Below are 21,086 nucleotides of genomic sequence, written 5' to 3' on the forward strand. Positions count from 1 at the left end.
ATCACTGTTAATTTTATGATTTTGACGGCTGTATGGTGGTTAAGTAGGATCAAGTCCTTATTTGTAGAAAGTACAAAGATATTCAAGGGTAATTGGGTATCATGTTTACAGTTTGCTGTCATCCACAAAAATGTTCTTTGTACTTTTCTTGGAATTTTTCTGTAAGTTTTGAAATTATTTCAACATACAAATTTTAAAAAAAATTATTTAAAGGGGGTACTGATGGGCCGGCCCCGTGGCTTAGCGGTTAAGTGCGCGCGCTCCACTGCTGGCGGCCCAGGTTCGGATCCCGGGCGCGCACCGACGCACCGCTTCTCCGGCCATGCTGAGGCCACGTCCCACATACAGCAACTAGAAGGATGTGCAACTATGACATACAACTATCTACTGGGGCTTTGGGGGGAAAAAATAAATAAATAAAATGTTGTAAAAAAATAAAAAGTAAAAAAATAAAGGGGGTACTGAATCCTCGCCAACACATGAAGGCAAGAAAAGGAAATAAAAGACATACAGATTTGAAAGGAAGAAATAAAACTCTTCCTATTTGCCAATGACCTGATAGTCTACATAGAAAATCCCAAAAAATCTACCAGAAAACCTCCTAGAACTAATAGGTGAGTTCAGCCGGGTTGCTGGATATAAGATCAGCGTACAAAAGTTATCTTTCTATATACTAGCAATGAACATGTGGAAACCAAGATTAAAAACATAATACTATTTTATAACCACTCTAAGAAAATGAAATCTTTTGGGATAAATCTAACAATACATGTATAGGACCAATATGTTAAAAACAACAAAATACTGATAAATCAAAGAAGATCTAAATAAATGGAGAGATATATAGCATGTTCATGGATTGGAAATCTCAACGTAGTAAAGATGTCACTTCTCCCCATATTGTTTTATAGATTTAACACAATTCCTATCAAAATCTCAGGAAGATTTTTTGTGGATATAAACAAGCTTATTCTTAAATTTATGTGGAAAAGCAAAGGAACTAAAATAAAATAGCTAAAACAATTTTGAAAAAGAAGAATAATGTGAGGAGGAATCACTGTGCCCAATTTTAAGACTTACTGTATAACTATAGTTATCAAGACAGTGTAGTATTGTCAGAGGGATAGAAACGTTGATTGGTGAATCAGAATAGAGAACTCAGAAATAGACTCACACAAGTGCAGTGAACTGATTTTTGACAAAGGTGCAAAGCAACTTAATGGAAGAAGGATAATCTTTTCAACAGTCTGTACTGGAGCAGTTGGACATCCACAGGCAAAAAAAAAATGAGTCTTAATCTAAACCTCACTCCTTTTACAAAAATTAACTTAAAGTGGATCATAGACTTCAGTGTAAAGTGTAAAGTATAAAACTTTTAGAAGAAAACAGGAGAAAATTCAGGACCTAACGCTAGGTGAAGTGTTCTTTTTTTTTTTTTTAATTTTATTTATTTATTTATTTTTCCCCCAAAGCCCCAGTAGATAGTTGTATGTCATAGTTGCATATCCTTCTAGTTGCTGTATGTGGGACGCGGCCTCAGCATGGCCGGAGAAGCGGTGTGTCGGTGTGCGCCCGGGATCCGAACCCGGGCCGCCAGCAGCGGAGCGCGCGCACTTAACCACTAAGCCACGGGGCTGGCCCATAGGTGAAGTGTTCTTAACATGACACCGAAAGCCCAATCCTTAAAAGAAAAAAAGCAATAAATTGAACTAAACCAAAATTAAAAACTTTTGCTCTGCGCAAGACCCTGATACGAGGATAAAAAAGATGTAGACAGACTGGGAGAAAATATTTATAAACCACAAAGAACTCATATCTAGAATATGTACAGAACTCTCAAAATTCAACAGTAAAAAAACCAAACAGTCCAATTAGGAAATGGGCAAAAGATTATGAATACAGATAACAGATAAGCACATAAACACATGAAAAACATCATTAACCGTCAGGGAACCATTGTTAACCATTAGAGAAATGCAGATTAAAACCATGGTGGGGGCCGGCCCGGTGGCGCGAGCTGTTAAGTGCGCGCACTCTGCTCTGGCGGCCCGGGGTTTGCTGGTTCGGGTCCCGGGGGCGCACTGACGCACTGCTTGTCGAGCCATGCTGTGACAGCGTCCCATATAAAGTAGAGGAAGAGATGGGCATGGATGTTAGCCCAGGGCCAGTCTGCCTCAGCAAAAAGAGGAGGATTGGCAGATGTTAGCTCAGGGCCGATCTTCCTCACACACAAAAAAAATAAAACCATACAACAGCTAAAATAATGAGGCCACAATACTCCAAGAATGCAGAGAAACTAGATTTCATACAAGGCTAGTGAGAACGCAGTATGGCCACTCTGGAAAGCAGTTTGGCAGTTTCTTAAAAAACTAAACATATACTTAGCTTATATGACCCTGCCATTGCACTCCTGGACATTTATCCTAGAGAACTGCAACCTTATGTCCACGCAGAAATGCATACATGAATATTCATAGCCCCACATTTCTAAACAACCCAAATGTCCTTCAGTGGGTAAGAGGTTAACGAACTGGTGTATTTATACCATGGAATACTGCTCAGCAATAGAAAGAAATGGAACCGTTGATACATGCAACAACTTGAATGGATCTCAAAGGACTCATGCTGAGTAAAGAATCCAGTCTCAAAAGGTTACACACTATATAATTCCATTTATACAACATCCTTGGAATGATAAAATTATAGAGATGGAAAACAGATTAATGGGTTTGGGATGGGGTTGGGGAAGGGTATGACTGTAAAGGGTTGCACAGAGGATCTTTGTGTTGATGGAGCAGGTCTGTATCTTGATTGTGGTGGTGGTTACATGAATCTACAAATGTGATAAAATTGCCTGGAACTGTACCACATACAAATGAGTGCCTGTAAAATGGGAAATTGGAATAAGTTCTGTGGGTTAAACTAGCGTCTTTCCAGGTTTTTGAATTTGATGGCCTCCTGAATTGGGTACTGGGCAGGGCACTGTGCTAGGCAGTGGGACTACATGGTGAACATGACAGGGTCGCTGGCCTCAAAGAGCTTAACCCTAACAAAGAAGGCTGCAAGTGGCTGGAGGTCTGGGTGTGCTGCCACCCCACGGGCTGAGGGGATCAAAATCTTGTCATAATAGTAGCTTTTTAAGAGAGGCTCCTAGTGTAGCCACAGCTCATCACTTGGAAAGCTCTCTGGGGACTGGTGGGAGGAGCAGAAGGGTGCAGAGAGCGTACTTAAAAGTCATGGGGAAAACATGGCACATCTTCCAGTACCATGAGTTATATTCAGAATTTGGTGAAGGTGGGAAAGTGTGGTTGTTTATACATTAAAATACAGATAGATAATGAAGTAGAATTTTTAAATTCCTGTAAATTTTTAAGATAAAATAGGACTTTTCAAGGAGTTTTGTACTTGACACTTGGAGGGTATTAATGAGGGTCATTTAGTAAAGATAATCGAGAAGGACTGGTCCAATCAGGCCATTTCATGAAAAACAGAGACCCCAGGAGCACTGGTGCCTTGGCCGTTGTCACAGGGTGTAGTGTCTAAGTAACTTGGATACTAACAGTATTTCTGAAGTACTAGGTTACTCTTTTCTGTGTAAATCACAGCTGTGTCTGCAGTCATGTAGATTGGTAGAGCCAGAGCAGACAATCAGAATCCACCTCTTTAGGGCCCTTTAGCCTTGCCTCACCCATTTTCTTTCACCTGCACTGGGGAATTCCAGACATCTACACTAAAAAGTCCTGAAGCTTTCTGAGCTCTTCTTTTTTGCTGAATTAGTTCACTCTTAAAGTTAGTTAACATTGTTTCATCTCCTGCTTATGTTTTGGTGTGGTTTAATAGTGATACACAGCTTAACAATTTGAATATGAAAATTTTCTGGAATTCATTATATAAGAATGCCTGAACACTTGCCAACCTAAATTGTTATGACACTGTACTAGGTAGGGACTATGAGAAAATGGAAGTAGAAACCCTTTTTTTCTGATAGATTTAGGAGGTGAGACTAATGAATTCACTCTTCTCTGTGCGTGGAACATTCTTAACCAAAATGTCTGTTTGATTGACCTCCTCCAAGTCTTTGCTTAAATGTCACTGTCTCAGTGAGGCCCACGCTGACCACCCTATTCAGAATTGCAGCCTGCACCTCTCAGCAGCACGACTAATCCCCTTTACTCTGCTTTTTTTTCACCATAGCATTTATTACTGTATAACATGTAATTAGTTGTTTTGCTTATTGCCATCTCCCTTTCTGAGAAGGTAAGCTCCAGGAGTGTGTGGATGGTTCCTAAGTGCCTAGAACAGGGCCTGGAATACAGAAGATATTTAATAAATATTTGGTCTACATTGTTTGCATGATGTCCCATGGACTTTTGGATGTAAGGAAAGTAACATTCTTTCCTCCAAGCCTCTCTACCCTCAATTTTTTAGGCTTTTTCTCTCCTAGAAGGAGAAATTCTGAGTTTCAAGGAAAATGGTGAGATGCTTACTGATTATATTAACTGGAAGCTTAGTATGTATTATTTTATACAAGCTGTCGAAGAGGAAAGATGTCCGTGTTCCAAACTACATTAATGAATTTTACCCATTTTGTAAGGACACTTCCCAGGTGTTCTTTCCATTGCAGAGACTCTTGGGAATAGATTAAAGAGGTCCTTTCCAATTTGGAGATGCGTGGAAACAATTAACATTGTCCTGTCAAGTTTAGGAACTTACAATCATGATGGATTGCAAGAGATTGAAGTCGTCAAAGACAGTCACCCTGTTGTTTGACTGATGTTTCTAAAACATATACTTTAAGTCCATGATGATGTGCACCTGGGAAATGCTTCATTAGTAGTTCTTTCCATTCCCACTGCCACTGCTTGGTTCAGTACTCATCACCCCTTGATTAAACTGTTAGTGCATCAGTGTGTTAAGTTGTCTTCCTCCTTGTTCCAGTCTATCCTTTATAATGCTGGTAGTTATTTTCTTGAAAATCAAATGTGCTTGTGTCACTCCTTTAAAGAGCTTAGTTGAGGGCCGGCCCGGTGGCTTAGCGGTTAAGTGCACTCGCTCCGCTGCTGGCGGCCCGGGTTCAGATCCCGGGTGTGCACCGACGCACCGCTTCTCCAGCCATGCTGAGGCCGTGTCCCACATACAGCAACTAGAAGGATGTGCAGCTATGACATACAACTATCCACTGGGGCTTTGGGGGAAAAAATAAATAAATAAAATCTTTAAAAAATAAAAAAAAATAAAGAGCTTCGTTGAGGTTGCCTGTGCCTATAGCACAGCACAGAAGGCCCTTCAGAGTGTGGCCTCAACATGTTTTGGGACCTTTCTCTCATCTACCCAGCTCTTCAGCCTTTCTGAATTTGCCAGTCCTTCATGATGTGGCATTCCCTCCTAATCCTCTTTATGTGTGCTCCTTCTGCTGGAATTTTCCCGTTCTTTCTTCACCTACGTAGCAAAGCCTGCTCATCTTAACTAGGCCTACTCAGGCATCAACCAGTCAGCTTTCTTCTCACAACACATAATGCAATAAATTATAGTACTAGGAGTTATTACTTAATAGAATCTTTTTTCGTTTAAAAAGCTTTAAACAAGTACTGTCTTGTCTTTATGTCCCTGTTGCCTGGCTCCTGAAATATATTTGTTGGCTGAAAATTCCATATGAATGTTGAAGGTATCAAATGTAAAGAACAGACCATCAAGGTGGAGGTTCCATCAGAGAGACTGTTTAGAGCAGAAAAGTCATAGGCTAGATCTTCAAGAAAGTAAGGTTTTTGTGACAGAGAGGAAGGTAGAAATCGTATCTGAGGTGAAGAACAGTGTGAAAGGCGATGCCGGGAAGAATTTAGGGTGTGTGATAGGGGAACCAACTTTGATGTATGAGAGAGAGACAACATAGTGTGGGAAATATGTAGTCTCTTAAGTTACACAAACCTAGGTTTGAATCTCCTCTTACGCTTCTTGAGTGTGTTATTTTAGGCTAGTGACTTGACTTCTCTGAGTGTCGGTAAGATGAGCCTGATAATATCAGCAGCTTCATAGGGTTGTGAGGATTGAGAGAAGTTACCCAGTAAGATGTGTTCTACAGTACCTAACACATCATAGGCGCTAAAGAATCTTCTACTGTGTGTGTAGTTGGTTATGTGGTCTGTAAAGGAAGCATTTATCAAATCGATTTTTCTTTGCAGAGCAAACAATTGAAATGTTAATACTCTGTTTATACTGTGGTTTGTGTTTTTTCTGCATTAATATGGTAGTGCTTGTGATGACTTGGGTTTTAGTTCTAGCTTTGTTTTTGGCTCATTGCTTGATTTATGGGAGAAAATTCATATTTGTGCCTCAAGTATTTTACTTGTAGGGTTGAAGTGGGTTGGCATATCTATAAAATGCTTTGTATTCTTGGCAGGGAAGTACCATATAAGTATGGACAACGATATTTGAAAACTTACTGTCTCCCCCCACCCTCCCCCCCATTGAGAATAAGAGAATGAAGAGAATTGAGATTGAGAATAAAAGTCTGTTAATGCTGTACTAATAGAGTTGCTCTCCTTGCCTAATTTATGTTAATTATTCTTGATCTCTGCCTGTTGAGGATGGTTATAATGAATGTAAATCCTCCTTCCTGTTTGACCTTGAAGACTTTCCAAAGGGAGATGTCTTTATAATGATGATAAACTAGGTGAAACCCCTGGTGGTGGGGGTTGTGTTTCTTTTTTTAATAAAAAAAGCTTATTATGACAGTATTGAAAGAGGAAGCTAATCTGTATTGTCAGCTCAGGCCACAGCTAGAGCTAGTCATTTCTTGGCAGATGAAACCATTTCTCAGAAAACATACTGTTTGAGGGTGGGAGGTGAAGGGAATCTTCATCAGAAGTTTGCTTAATTTTTATCCAATTTATAAGCCACATTTCTATGGGGTAGTGCATTTCTTCATTCACTTGGTGACAAGACTTAAGAGTAGATGATGCTCCCATAGAAAAAAGTGTATATTCTTGATAGTTCTGCTATTGGTGTTTATTAGATATTGAGAAATAAGATTTCCTGTGAAGTGTGATTTGGTTGCTTTTGTTGTATCATGCAATATGAGAACTGTCTTCATTTTTCTCGCTCTGCTGGATCCATTAAAAGAAAGGAAAGAAAGAGATAATCGTAAACTTAGAATGATGATAAAGTGCTGTGGGCTTTGGGACTTATAGCCCAGGGGTTATGGGACTCCATCATTTTGATAATCTCAATTCAGAGGTTTTGGGGCAGAATAAACTATGGGAGAGGAAAAAACATGTAACTTTCTGTTTCTTTCTAATTCAGAAGTCAAAAATTTGGTTTGGAATGAACAGTTCACGGATTTTGGGCTGACTGATAGTAATGGGGCAGGGAAAGGAAACAATTGACTCTTAGGTTATAAGGGGACCTGTGTCCACTCACAAATATTTTAAACCATACATTAAGCACTTCTTAATTGGAAAAGAGTCATTGACCCTCTTTCTTATCTTTACTAGAGAAAATAAATCATGAAGTCACAATTTCTCATAAAAAGGCTTTGATAGTTTCACTTCCTCAAATGCGTATACTTGCTATCTTTGTAGATAGTTTTAAAGTGGTATGTTTTATTTAACACCAGAAACTCTCATGTTTTTTTCTCTACAAAGATTCTCTTCTGAATCAAAAAGTTAAAGTTATATACTTCTAATTTTTTATGAATCTTCTTAATAGAACAGAAGATTTAAAATAAATATCTAATGATGTAGCTGTATTTGAGAGTTTTGTTTTTAGTCAGTCCTGAGAAAATAGAGGTTCAGTCAATATTTGTAGCCAGTTATAAATAAATAGCTGTAGAGTTTTCCCAAGGATTACCTTCCTTTTTTAGTCTTATGTGCTAGCAAAATTTAAAAAAAAATTTTTTTCCTAAGAAAATTCAGTGCTCCTCTGCTTTTGCTGACTATATCAATCGATGTTAGAGGAAAGCAGGGCCATGGCTTGTGGGGCCAGGCTCTACATGACCCCAGGTGCCTTTCAGGTAGCGCCCTGCTCTCCATTGGTCAGATGCCGGGGCTCCAGGTAGTGGATCTGTGCCCTTACCAGTGTGTGATTCTGTGCTTTTAATGAATGGCAATGACACCTGCTGTAAATTTTAAAGCTAGAGGGAAAACAACAGTGAATTCTAGTTCAAAGTCCTGAGATCAGGGTGTCAAACACTCTTGAAAACAAACTGCTGAAGGTCTTTCTCTAGGTTTATTTCCTCAGCTTTGGAAGAGTCTGGGATGGTGCCATGCAGGCCAACCAAATTCCCAGCACCCTGGAGAGGAAACTTCCCAGTTTTTGTGGATTCTTGCCTTTGTTGGCTAAATTGATTCTTTCAGTTGCTCAATAGATGTGATTAACCTTTGGGGTTTGTGCTCTTTCTGTGATTACAGCATGAGGAAATACATTCCTTTGGTATTATATTTTTGTGGGACTTGAATTTTTGGGATTGTGTGGCATTCTAAATGCATATATGATTCTCTTGATGTATGTTATCTAGGAGATATATGGTCTTTATTTTGTTAATTAGGAGGCTGACCTTTTTACTGTCTCCCATAATATACCAGTTAAAGGATGATTAAACTGTTAAAAAAAAAAAAGTGACAGTCAAAAAAAAAGTGCTTGCTGACATCATCTTTCCCAGAACACTAGAATAAGTGATTTACTATAACAAGATCTTAGTTTTTCCTGTTGACAAATGACATGTAATATTTACAGGTCTTGGGTTCAGTCCAGCAGAAACATCTCAGATAAATTGATGTGTGAAACTAAAGCCATTTAAACATTTTCTTTTGTATGGAGATAATGTACACAGTGTTTTTAGTTTAAAAGTGGGGAGAGAATGGATATTTGGTATAGATTTCCTTGAGGGGAGCAGCTTATAATAGGATGTATTCTCTAGAGTTAAACATCAAACATGCGTTCAGTTTATAATTCAGTTACAGTCCTGCATTGCTTAACGACGGGGGTATATTCCAAGAAATTCATCTTGAGGTGATTTCATCATTGTATGAACGTCATAGAGTGTACTTACACAAACCTAGATGGTATAGCCTTCTACATACCTAGGCTATATGATACTCATCTTTTGGGACCACCATCCTAATCTTATGGGACCGCCATTGTATATGCGGTCCATCATTGACTGAAATGTCATTCTGTGGCACATGACTGTATATGCTTCTGACAGTTGTATATTTAGAATTCAAAGTTAATGTTAATTCTGTTGTTTTATACACGTGCTTTCTCTCCCTGTGTCATGCTTCTCTTCCTTTCCCATCAAAATGATATAAGGTAAAGCTTTATACTCCACATATTTTATTTAGCATAAATTCTAAATCGAAATTTTTACTTTTAAAAACTAGAAATATATCTAAACTGCTATAACACAATCTAAATAATGAAGCATCTTTATGTGTCTTTTAAAGAATTGGAATATTTCAACTGCATTTAAATATCTTTAGCACTTTAAATGTAGTTAAATGCTAAAAATTATTTAAATACAGTTGAATGCAGATCTACTGAGGAATGAAGAAAATGAAATGTAGTTACTGTGGAAATCTATTCTCATCTATTTGAGGCCAGTTTTTTTTTTGTAGGTAGACCTCTCAGTTCTTAGGCATCAGGAATCTAAATGATCCTTTTACTTTTAGGAAGGTGGATGCTTTATTCCTTTTACTATGTTTTACTCTTTGGTTGATTTTGCTAGTTACAATAGCTAATCTACAAACAGAAGCACTTCCCTTCCAACACCATGGTAACAAAGAAAAGGGTTATGTTTTTGTACTTCCTTTAAAAAAAGGAATAATTTTGGATTTGACTCAGCTCCTGTGTGGTGCTAATTTATTTTTTCTTTGCTTTGTTTCTTCCATCATTTTATAAATACCTAGAACATTAATATTAAAATAAAAAAGTAATGACAAGTTTGAAACGACAGTTATAGTTTATCATTCTCTGTTTCAGATGATCACAGTCGTGTTAAACTGCAAAATGCTGAAAATGATTATATTAATGCCAGCTTAGTTGACATAGAAGAGGCGCAAAGGAGTTACATCTTAACACAGGCAAGTGATGTGATGTCAAGCAGATGCCTGACAACGCAGTTTTTGTGATTGGTCTGCTTTAAAACACAGCTAAAAGTATATCTTGACTTCTTTTGGAAATGAAATGCTATTCCAGTTTTTTCTTTTATTGTGTAATGAATTGTAGACATTATAATGTTTTAAAGCTTTGCATATTTAAGATAGAAGTAAAGTTATTTTTAAAGTTATATATTCTGTGAAGGAAAAATTTTTAATGAAATGGCTTAGGCCAGTTCTTTTCAGGTAAATTATCTTCCTTGCTTTATATTTGATACAAAATCTTTGTTAATACTTTGTTAACTTCTTCTGTTTCTCTTCGTATAACCTGAGTCATAACCAGAGGCCTTTTGAAAGCTCTCCTCTACCCTGCTCTCTGGCGTATATTTTCAGAGTACACTCTTGAATGCATGTCAGAGTACACTCCTTGATGGATCCGGCGTTTGTTCAGGGTAGAGTGCGAGTGCTGAGGCCCGGTATCCAGAGGACTGGCTAGGAGACCAGAGGGTTCCCTTTGGCCTTCTGCCTGATTGCTTCTTGGCACATTTGCCACACCCATATTTCAGCACTACTTTTCTCCCATTCTGAGATAATAGAAAGGATTTTGGTTTATCCACACCAGCCACTCTTTATTTATTGAATAACAGAAACTTAATTAACAGTTTTGTCATTTTTTCTCCTAGTTAGTGATTTTTAAATATTCAAAAGATAAGCTGTATATTCAAAATATTTGAAATTTTTAAAAACCCAATTGGGGTCAGAATAACCTGTTACTGAAAGAGAAAAAAGTTGAATATCATAAAAGATATTCAAATGAATGTAACTTTGAGCTGTTAGACTATTTCTAATTCACAGGAAATGAAAATTAATTACTTTATTTTACTTGAAGGAAAACAGCTGTAAATCAAAAAGAAAAAGAGAATATGTAAACAAAAGAACATAAATTCACAGTTCAAAGAAAAAATAAAGGTAGATAATATATATATGAAAAGATACTCAATTTTTCTAGTAATTAGGGAATATAAATTTAAACCAGCAATCAGTTACGACTTTTCACCTGTCAGAACAGCAGAGATTTAAAAGTTTATAATACTCAGGGGTCAAATAAGTACAGAGGTAAAGATATATGTAAGGGTGTTTATTGCAACCTAATTTTAATAGCATAGGACCGGAAATAATGGGACAAATAATCTGTAAGGGACTAGCTAAATAAATTATATATATATATATATACACACACACACACACCATTAGTACTCATTATTTCTGGGAATTAGGAATAAATAGAGACTTTAATTTTCCATTTTATGCCTTTCTGTCATATTTGAAATTTTTCTTGTGAGCATTCATAACGTTTTTCTTAAACTCATTTTTAGAGTTAAAAAATTTTACTTTCTATTTGAAAAAACTACAATGTTAAAAAATAGAAAAGAACAGTTACACTAGATCCTTTATCACACCCCTTTCTTTCTGTCTTTTTCTTTTTTCCAGTCTCATTTATTCTTTCTCATCTTAGTCCTTAAAAACGTAGGTGTTTCTCAAGATTCTAATTTAGGGTTTTTTTTTTCCCCCTTCCAGTCTACATTGTGACTTCAACTCTCTGGAACCATATTTTCAACCTTTCTATCTTAAGAAAGAGAGTAGACTCTTGATTCACAGTATGTGTTCAAATTCTGGTCCCGCTACTTCATTGGATATTCATTCGTCCAACAAAGATTGACTGCGTACCTACTTTGTGACAGGCATTGTTCAAATAAAACAGACATTAGTAAAGACCCTGCCCTTATGAACTTTACATCCTAGTGGGAAGGAAAATTAATAATAGCTAGCAATTTTGTAACGTTGTTCTGTATTATGTGTTTTATATAATTTAAGCCTCAGGATAACCCTCTGTGTAAATACTGTTATTATGCTTATGTTAAACATGAGGAATCATCTCAAGAGACCCAGGGACATTAAATAACTTTACCAAAGTCATAAAACAAGTAAAATGAAGCCAGAATTTGAAGCCATATAGTCCCCATAGGCTCCATGGTTCATGCTCTTAATCATTTGACTCTACTACCTTAAAATTGCTGTGTGACCTTGGACTAGTTAACTCCCCAAGCCTACATATCTATATTATCAATATATATCTATATTATCTATAGAGCGATGTTGAGAGAAACTCATGTAGTGCCTGGTACTATGGTAAGAACTCCATGGATTATTTGTTGTGGCATTTGTTTTTGCTTTTTATTAGTGTAATAACAATAATAATAATCATTGTATAAAACATCGTGAATCCCATCATGATAAAGTGCCAGCTTAATACCCTACTCATTGTGTTTAAGCCTCCTGTTGGACTGTTTCTGTGTGTCCTGACAGAACACCCCCCTCCCTCCCCATTTAGAGCCTGAGGACTCAGAAGCCTGTCTTGAGCTTTTTCTTCTTTCCTGAATTCCCCCGCTATATTTTCCAGGTCTCTACTAGGTACAGTTACGCAGATAATCCATTGACATCACAAATTCTACATTTTCTATATCTAACTCTTTTTCTTTTAACCAAGCCAGCTCCCTTCCTATTTTTCTCATCTAAATTAAAGCTATCCTCATCATCTACCAGATCCTTGCCAGCAGTCCCTCCCTTCCTAATCCATCTTTAACAATGCCACCAGAATTATTTTTGTAATGTACAAATCTGATCATATCACTTTACTTCTTAACAAAGTTTGATGGCTATTTCCTGCATTCAAGACTCTTCACACTCTACAGGTTAGTTTCCTACTGCATACCTCCACTTTGCCCTCACTGATCTATTTGTCTTTTCCCAAAAGTTTTCTAGGCTTGCACGTGCCTTGCGTTGTGCTTGGAACGGACTCTGACTACCTCTTCATCCTTTTACTTCCTCTCCCTGTATCAGTGCCCTCCTCATTTTTAAGGCTCTGCTGTAGTTATCTTCCTAGCCCTTCTTACTCCCAAAGATTGGATGATTTACCCCTAACTCTTGTGGCTCTTGATGTGTTTTAGTTAGTAGGACAAGTACTTCTCCTCACCTCTTATGTAAGTAAGCTCTTGAAGGCTGAGACTGCTTCTGCCGTTGTACCTAGTACATTGGAACAGAGTACATACTCAGAAAATGTTCCAAAGGATAGAGAAAACTAGAGATGCCAAGTGTTTATTAAAACGTAGCTGTTCTGATTGTCCTTTGTTGCTTATTATTTTTGTCATCTTTTTCCTCTGAGTTTTATGATTTTTTAAAAAATATATCAGTCTCTTGGTATAAATCTCCATTTTGCAGAAGAAAATTGGTAATATTGCTGGTCAGTAGGAAGAGCTGAGAAATAAACCCCTCTCCCCCATTAGAACCACTAACAGATTTGGTGTGTGGTTGTGTGTGTGTGTGTGTGTGTATATGTGTGTGTATACACACTAAGGAGTAACTTCACTGGTGAATTGATGCATCCTTTTTTTAGATGAAAGAAAAGGCATTCATTTTACTGGGGGCTCTCTCAGGGCTCTTTCTACCTTTACAGTGTTTGGGTTTTTTTGAAAGCAGAGTGATGAGAACAGTATCCTCAAACATTAGGTTGCAGTTGCTCAGGATTCTCAGTAGATTTCTAGCATTTTTATAACTTAGAAGCTTAGAGTTTATTAATTTAAATAATATTTGTAGAGTATCCCTACATACCAGGGAATACAACTGCCCTAAAGGTGCTTTCAGTCTAGAACCACTTGAATCGCCTTGTTTTACTTGTAGAGCTGAAGCTCCAGGCAAATCTGGCCCCCAGCGTCCTGACTCTGCCACTAACTCTCACCACTCTACCACATTGCCCTATGAGGTGAATGCATGTTGAGTTACTTTAGGTACAGTAAAACCTCATTCATTTTAACCTTCACTCTCATTTAAAATTAGTTATAATTTGGGCAGGCCTTTTCATCTCTTCTTTGCCCTTTCTTCTGCCCTATGCTACCATTAAGCAAAATGTGAAGATAATTGAAAATACATAATATTATTGGATTTTTTTTTTCCTGTGGCAATATTGTAATATAAACCATTGCCGCTTTTAAGTCTGCTGTTGAGGTCACACATGCTGTGGTTTTGTAGATTAACAGTTTCATAATGGTTTAGGTACTATGAAATTTCTCCTTTTTCTGGAAATCTTCTTATAGTTAACTTAGGGTAGTTGGCTGGCCAGCGACGGCACAAACTTCCTCTTTTGCAGGACTGCCATGATCTGTGGGAGGCAGGGCCTCTCTTTCTGCTGGGGAAGCTGAAGGGCATAGAAATTTCCTTTGCCTACCTCCTTTGCAGCTAGAACATGACCAGTCAGATATTCCCACTCATGGCTTTGACTCTGGTTTGCTTATAGGTTAGCCACCTTAGTGTGGCAGTGCCAGCAAAGCAAGGTGATAGTAGTGACAGTATCAGGAGGTCTGTCCCAAGATGACTCTCCTTTGGGCAGAATCTTGCCTTGACAGTGGTTCCTACCCAAGCCTGGTTCTCCAGTCCTCAACTCTGAAAGCCACCTGAGAGCCTGAAAAATCCCTTTTCCACCTAAATAAATAAAAATCGATTTTGATCATTTATAACCAATAATCCCAACTAGTACAGACCTATTTTTTAATTCAAGTGGGTTTAATGTCTTGATTTGCTTATTATGATCCAATACATTGTTCTCAAACCAGAACCATACTTGAAGGAGTTTTCCTTGAGCCTTGCTCCATCCCCTTTCTCTTATCTACTTTTTCTTCTCTGTTCTCACAGGGTCCACTTCCTAATACATGTTGTCATTTCTGGCTCATGGTTTGGCAGCAAAAGACCAAAGCAGTTGTCATGCTGAACCGAGTTGTGGAGAAAGAATCGGTGAGTAGTACTTAATTTTTACAACTTAATGTACTTCCTGTGATCATTAGCTTATAAATGTTTTCATATTTCTTTTGGGATATTCATTCATTAGTTTGGCCTTTAATTGCTAAAAGCTAGAGTTCAAGGTATTTCTGACCAGAAGAACTAATGGTATCCTTTTCCTTACTTACCTTAAATATTTAAATAACAATTGTAGACCACTGCCCCCAAAACATAAATATAATGGAACAAATACTGACTAGTAGTGATATGTAGATCTTTGGAATCCCTAGGCTTTATTAGAATCTTTACAATTATTATCAAAATCTTGGAAATTTTGTAAATGATTAAAGTGACAGGGTTTTTTAATCTTTATAAATATTATTGGCTTTTAGTTCGTGAGACAGTAAGTATGAGAATGTATAAATTTATTGAAATTTGAAGTACAGTCTAAACAGTGCTGATTAGTGGTGTAGCTTTGGTTAAGTCTTTTAACTTCTGTAGCTTTAGATTCCTTTTCTGTCAAATAAGCAAATGGAAAGTATTGTCAATAAGGTCTCTTCCAGGCTTAAGATCTTGGACTATTCTTAAGATTCCTGATTCTTACTTTTTTCTAAATTCATCGTTGCTGGTTTTCAGTGGCGGTGAAAATTTTTCTAATCTATTTCTAATCTGAAGTGGCATTGACATATCAGAATATCCAGCACTGTCAGCATAGTTATTTAGAGTGGTTTTGCATGGTTTCCCATATGATTTAAAAATTAAGTGGTGATGTTGTCAATTTGAACAGTTTGAGCAGCACTGCAAACTAGATGACTTATAAGTTTCATCCCTCATTTTGGAGTATAATTACTATATTAATAAGATAAGACTGCCACCAGAAATTAGAAATCATATTTATGGTGGTTGGAGCTAGATTATTAAGCAATAAGATTCAGGTTTAATTATTTTGGAGAAGATTACTTCATGGGTGGTGGTGTGTTGTTTATTAAGAGGCCCATAATGTCTGATTATCTTTCTTTTTATGATGTTAGCAGCCATTGTTGATCAATGGTTAGTTCCTTAATTAATTAGGGGTTACAAAATAGTGATATTCCAATTTTATCCTTCTTCCTTGAGTTTTTGTTGGGATACTTCTATATAAAAAAGAAACTTCCCATTCTAGTTAGTTGACCACTTGTACGTAGGAAAAGCAGTTTTCAAAATAGCTGATTCCCTAGTGTCCTTAACAGGTGACCAATTAGGTTTTTTTGGCATGGGGGCAGGAGTGGGAGGGGATCACTTATTATGAACTCATGGATCTAAACATACTTGATTCATTTCACTCGATTGCAGTTATCCTTCTTAATAGTCAAATTGTCCCTTCATGGGCTAGCAGGAATCTCTTTAAATTGGGCCCTGAGTCCTTTTAACACAAACCTAAGAGTCTTTAATCGTTTTCTTGCTATCTGGAATGACTACATATTGCAGGCTCATCTAAAACTCTTCTTCATAGAATCAGCCATTTCTTTAAGGAACCTTAGTTTGTTTTAATGGGCAACGGTATTTCAAGATCACGACAAAAATAGGGATGTTTATTGCTACCGGATTGGTCGTTGTTTTTAGAGCTTTTCGGTGAACAGAGCTAAGGAAAAACATATTTGTGTGTTAAGATAACATACCTCAAGAGTTCATAGTGATATTTCCAATTCAAATTTAGGACAATAGGCATTGGCTTAACTGTTTTCTACCTTGTATCTGTTACCTCCCTTTTCCATATCATGAATCCTGGTTCTCAAAGACACTAGGGATATAGAATATCTTATAATGACGCATTTCCTTTGTCCCATATTACACACAAAAAATACTCATAGTAACAATATCAACTCTATCACCAAAATAGTTACTGAAAAAAGTTTTAAAATTTTTGTTTTTCTATTCTTTTTCTATTTCTTTTAGTTGTACTTCACCTACATTGTCACAGTGTATAGCATCCTATAGTCTCTCTCATATCTGTCTTTTAAAATCTTAGTTCTACATGTAAATATGTATTTAATATTCATCATCAGTCTTTCTTGATGTCTCTCCAGTTGTTCTGTCTATAGCTCATTTCTAGTGGATCCTGAGGAAAGACTCATGGGCATTATGGTCTCTGATTTCTTACATGTCGATGATAGTTTATCTGCTGTCTTAATGCTTAAAAGTTAGTTTGGTAGGATATAAAATCCCTGACTCACATTTGCTTTTCTTTGAGCAACTTAAATATATTACTCAATTTCCTTCTGGCATTACAAATTACTGTCAAAGTCAAATGGACATTTTACTGTATTTCCTTTATAGATCACTTGTTCTTTTTACCTGGGTTACCCAAGGGATTTTTTTTTTCCTTCAAATCCCATTAATTTTACCAAAATATGTCTTAGTGTTGTCATTTTGGGTCAGTTTTTCCAGGTACATGGTGTGTTCTTTCAGTATGTGATTTAAAACATTTTTTCTTTCTTTTTTTTTTTTTTTTTTGGTGAGGAAGACAGGCCTGAGCTAACATCTGCCAATCCTCCTCTTTTTGCTGAGGAAGATTAACCCTGGGCTAACATCCGTGCCCATCTTCCTCCACTTTATATGGGACGCTGCCACAGCATGGCTTGCCGAGCGGTGCGTTGGTGTGCGCTGGGATCCGAATCAGCGCACCACGGGCCGCCGCAGCGGAGCGCGCACTTAACCGCTTGCGCCACTCGGCCGGCCCCCATTTTTTCTTTTTTTTAAAGAAAATTTATTAAATTCTACTTGTTAGTATTTATTCTTTTCCCTTGCTTGCTTTGGTCTTCTTCTTTGGGTCCTCCTATTATACATGTTAGATTTTCTTTGCCTATTTTTATATTTGTCACGTTCTTTTTAATCCTATTTGTCTTCATTTTTTTTTTAATTTTAAAAATTTCCTCCTTTTCCTCTTCTTTTTCTCTTAAGGCATTGTCTGTTGTGTTTATTCATGCCTCTGTTCTGTTAGTTTAATTAGTTTTCATTTCTGAAATGATGTGTTCTGTTATTTTTAATTCTTGGCTATGTTCTGTCACCTCATTTCTGAGTTGTTCTAATTTCTCATTTATGCTTTTTCACTTCTTGTATCGTTTTTAAAATATTTTTGAGCACCTTTTGAATTATTAGCTCATAGTATTCATTTGGTCTGGAAGCATTTTTATTGTTTGTTATTTGTAGCTATTTGTTATTTCGAAAAGGAGAAATGGCCATATTTTACAAGGATGTTTTCTTGGTGTTTTTTCCTAATGAAACACTCTTTATCTCATTCAGTCTGCTGGCTTCATAATTTGGCTTTTGGGAATATGCTTTTATTGTCACAAATAATGAATTCCATTTCAGTTCTGCCAGAATGTCACAACTCTAGGTAAAGGGGGCTTATCTTCTGCATCTCTCCCGACTAAATTTTAGTAAGTGAATATGCGGTGTTATTTATAGATATTTCTAGTATTTAGTAGGAAATTCATAGGTATTTGTGGAAAATACTTGTAAAAGAAAGCCTTTTCAGTACTCTTTGAATATTAGATTCTTGCAAGAATTTGATACCTATAGAAACATGAAGTGAATGCCAGTATGGTGTCAAAATATAGGTTATCATGCTTTAGAGATAACAAATTCATTTTTGTTTTATGAATATGGTATCTATGTTTAGTGTATAAGTTATAGGAACATTTTATAACCCTGCTTTGATAGAACATCAGTCTTTTTTAGTGTATAAGTTATAGGAACATTTTATAACCCTGCTTTGATAGAACGTCAGTCTTATCAAAATACATTAAACATCAAATATAGGGTGACTGTTCTTAGATTCGGGTACTTGAAAAATATAGCTTGTATGTGTGTGGTTTGTTTTCCAACTTTTTATGGTTTCATAATGTCTATAAACTAAAAAAAAATCATATACATATTCTTAAATTTAGGTTAAATGTGCACAGTACTGGCCAACAAAAGACGACCGAGAGATGCTGTATAAAGAAACAGGATTCAGTGTGAAGTTCTTGTCAGAAGATGTGAAGTCATATTATACAGTACATCTACTGCAATTAGAAAATATCAATGTAAGACTTTTCATGCCCAAAAGATTGGACTTTGTATGATGATTTTAAGAATATTCTTTGTTGTTAGATTTGAAGTTTGGGGCAACACAGACATTTTGATAATATCTATAATAGTGTATAGTCATAACCATTTGTTTTTAGATTGTGTTCCTATGTATGTTAGCTCTCTGAGGACTTTCAAGAAACCCTAGAAAGTAAGAATTTCAAAGCTGAGGTTGATATTTGAGGATTAAAAATAATTTATTAAAATTACTTTGAGAATTAAGAGAGAGGATTTTAGAATCAGGCCAACCTGGATTCAAGTCCCAGCCCTGCTACTTAGTAGACGTGTCCTTGGAATCCGTTCCTCAACCTCCCTATGCCTTTCCTCGTCTGTAAAATGGAGATTATAATACAGCCCTTTCAGGGCTGTTGTGGAGATCAATGTAGATGTGCATGCAAAGCACCTGTGCATGCAAAGCACCTGACACAGTGTAGGCACCCAGTAAACTTACTCCTGGTACTTACTACTGTTGAGAGTAGCAAGCTATTTAAGAAAATAACTTACTGGAATGTTAATTCAAGTAATTCACCACTCAGAAATTTGTCCTTATTGAACTGGGTAAAATGGTGAAATAAATTTAGCATATGGTTTCAAAAACATTTACTTGGATTTTTTCCAGAAATATAATTGTTCTTTGGTGCTTGATTGAGATACATGTACATGGTGGATTGTGAGCCTGCTGTTGTCAAGCTGGGGATCAAGACATTTCTCCCCCTTTTCCCACTTACCTCTTTTGCCTTCTTTGTGTTATAATTAGAATAACTAGAAAATATGAAATGAGAGTGATTCTGAGGTGCTTTAGAATCTAGGAAAACTAGAAAATAGGCAAGTGTTAAAAAATGACCTCAGGAATATATCTAGTCTATAAAGTGAGATACTGTTTTAGTTAACTAATAAGTGAATTAAGTGATTAATGTAATTGTTAACAACCAAATAAAAGCTTTATAGAAAAGAGAAGGGATATATATAAGGACTTTTTATTTTTTATTTTTATTTTTTTTGAGGACGATTAGCCCTGAGCTAACATCTGATGCCAGTGCTCCTCTTTTTGCTGAGGAAGATTGGCCCTGGGCTAACGTCCGTGCCCATCTTCCTCTACTTTATATGGAACGCCGCCACAGCATGGCTTAACAAGCCGTGCGTCGGTCCGCACTCGGGATCTGAACTTGCAAACCTTGGGCTGCCAAAGCAGAGCGTCTGCACTTAACCACTACGCCACCGGGCCAGCCCCCCAAGGACGTTTTAGATATGTAGAAATACCTTTTATGGTTGATCTCTGTTTTTTTTTTTTTTTTCCTGCGGAAGATCAGCCCTGAGTTAACATCCATGCTAATCCTCCTCTTTTCGCTGAGGAAGACCGGCTCTGAGCTAACATCTATTGCCAATCCTCCTCCTTTTCTCCCCCCAAAGCCCCAGTAGATAGTTGTATGTCATAGTTTCACATCCTTCTAGTTGCTGTATGTGGGACGCAGCCTCAGCATGGCCAGAGAAGCGGTGCGTCGGTGCGCGCCCGGGATCCGAACCCAGGCCGCCAGTAGCGGAGCGCGTGCACTTAACCGCTAAGCCACGGGGCCAGCCCCTGATCTCTGTTTTTTATTGCATACTGTAAGCACAGGTGCATACTGTGTGCTTAATGCCCAGATCCAGCTTCCCATGACATCCCTAACTAAGCTTATTATGTAATCTCTTAGATCATCTAAGAAGGCTCAGGGTTGAGAACTACAAGGCTTAGACTTATTTATAAATTTCCCTTACTGTATTTATTTTGCACCAACTATTCCATTTACATATGTCTTAAGCTGCATTGAGATACATGCACAACTATTTGGTAGTGGATTGTACAGTGCTCATTCCCAGAAACAGAACTGCATTTCCATAGACTTCTCATGGTTCTCTGAATCATCTTCTCTTGCTATTTATGCCAGGTACCTCATCTGCTTATGGCATTAAAATTTATTTAGATGGAGAAGGGCATAGATGTTTTTCCTGTTTCTGAAATCTCTCCTAATTGAGAGTTGATTATACCTCAAATAATAGGAAAATAGAATGACTTTT

The 21,086-nt window shown here is 37.1% G+C and overlaps 1 protein-coding gene across 4 annotated transcripts in view; it reads left to right on the forward strand.

Annotated features, from left to right (window-relative positions):
- Window positions 1-21,086, forward strand: part of PTPN2 (protein tyrosine phosphatase non-receptor type 2) — a 90,108-nt gene that overhangs the window by 39,188 nt on the left and 29,834 nt on the right. For all 4 annotated transcript variants that reach the window (XM_087438940.1, XM_087438941.1, XM_087438938.1 and 1 more), the window contains exons 3-5: window positions 9,976-10,076; window positions 14,838-14,936; window positions 18,851-18,988. In XM_087438940.1, the coding sequence (XP_087295066.1) occupies window positions 9,976-10,076; window positions 14,838-14,936; window positions 18,851-18,988 (338 nt within the window). The remainder of the gene's footprint in view (window positions 1-9,975; window positions 10,077-14,837; window positions 14,937-18,850; window positions 18,989-21,086) is intronic.

Source organism: Ceratotherium simum, chromosome 14 (genome assembly GCF_057802395.1).
Source record: "Ceratotherium simum simum isolate JZ-2026a chromosome 14, ASM5780239v1, whole genome shotgun sequence".
Taxonomy (NCBI): Eukaryota; Metazoa; Chordata; class Mammalia; order Perissodactyla; family Rhinocerotidae; genus Ceratotherium; species Ceratotherium simum.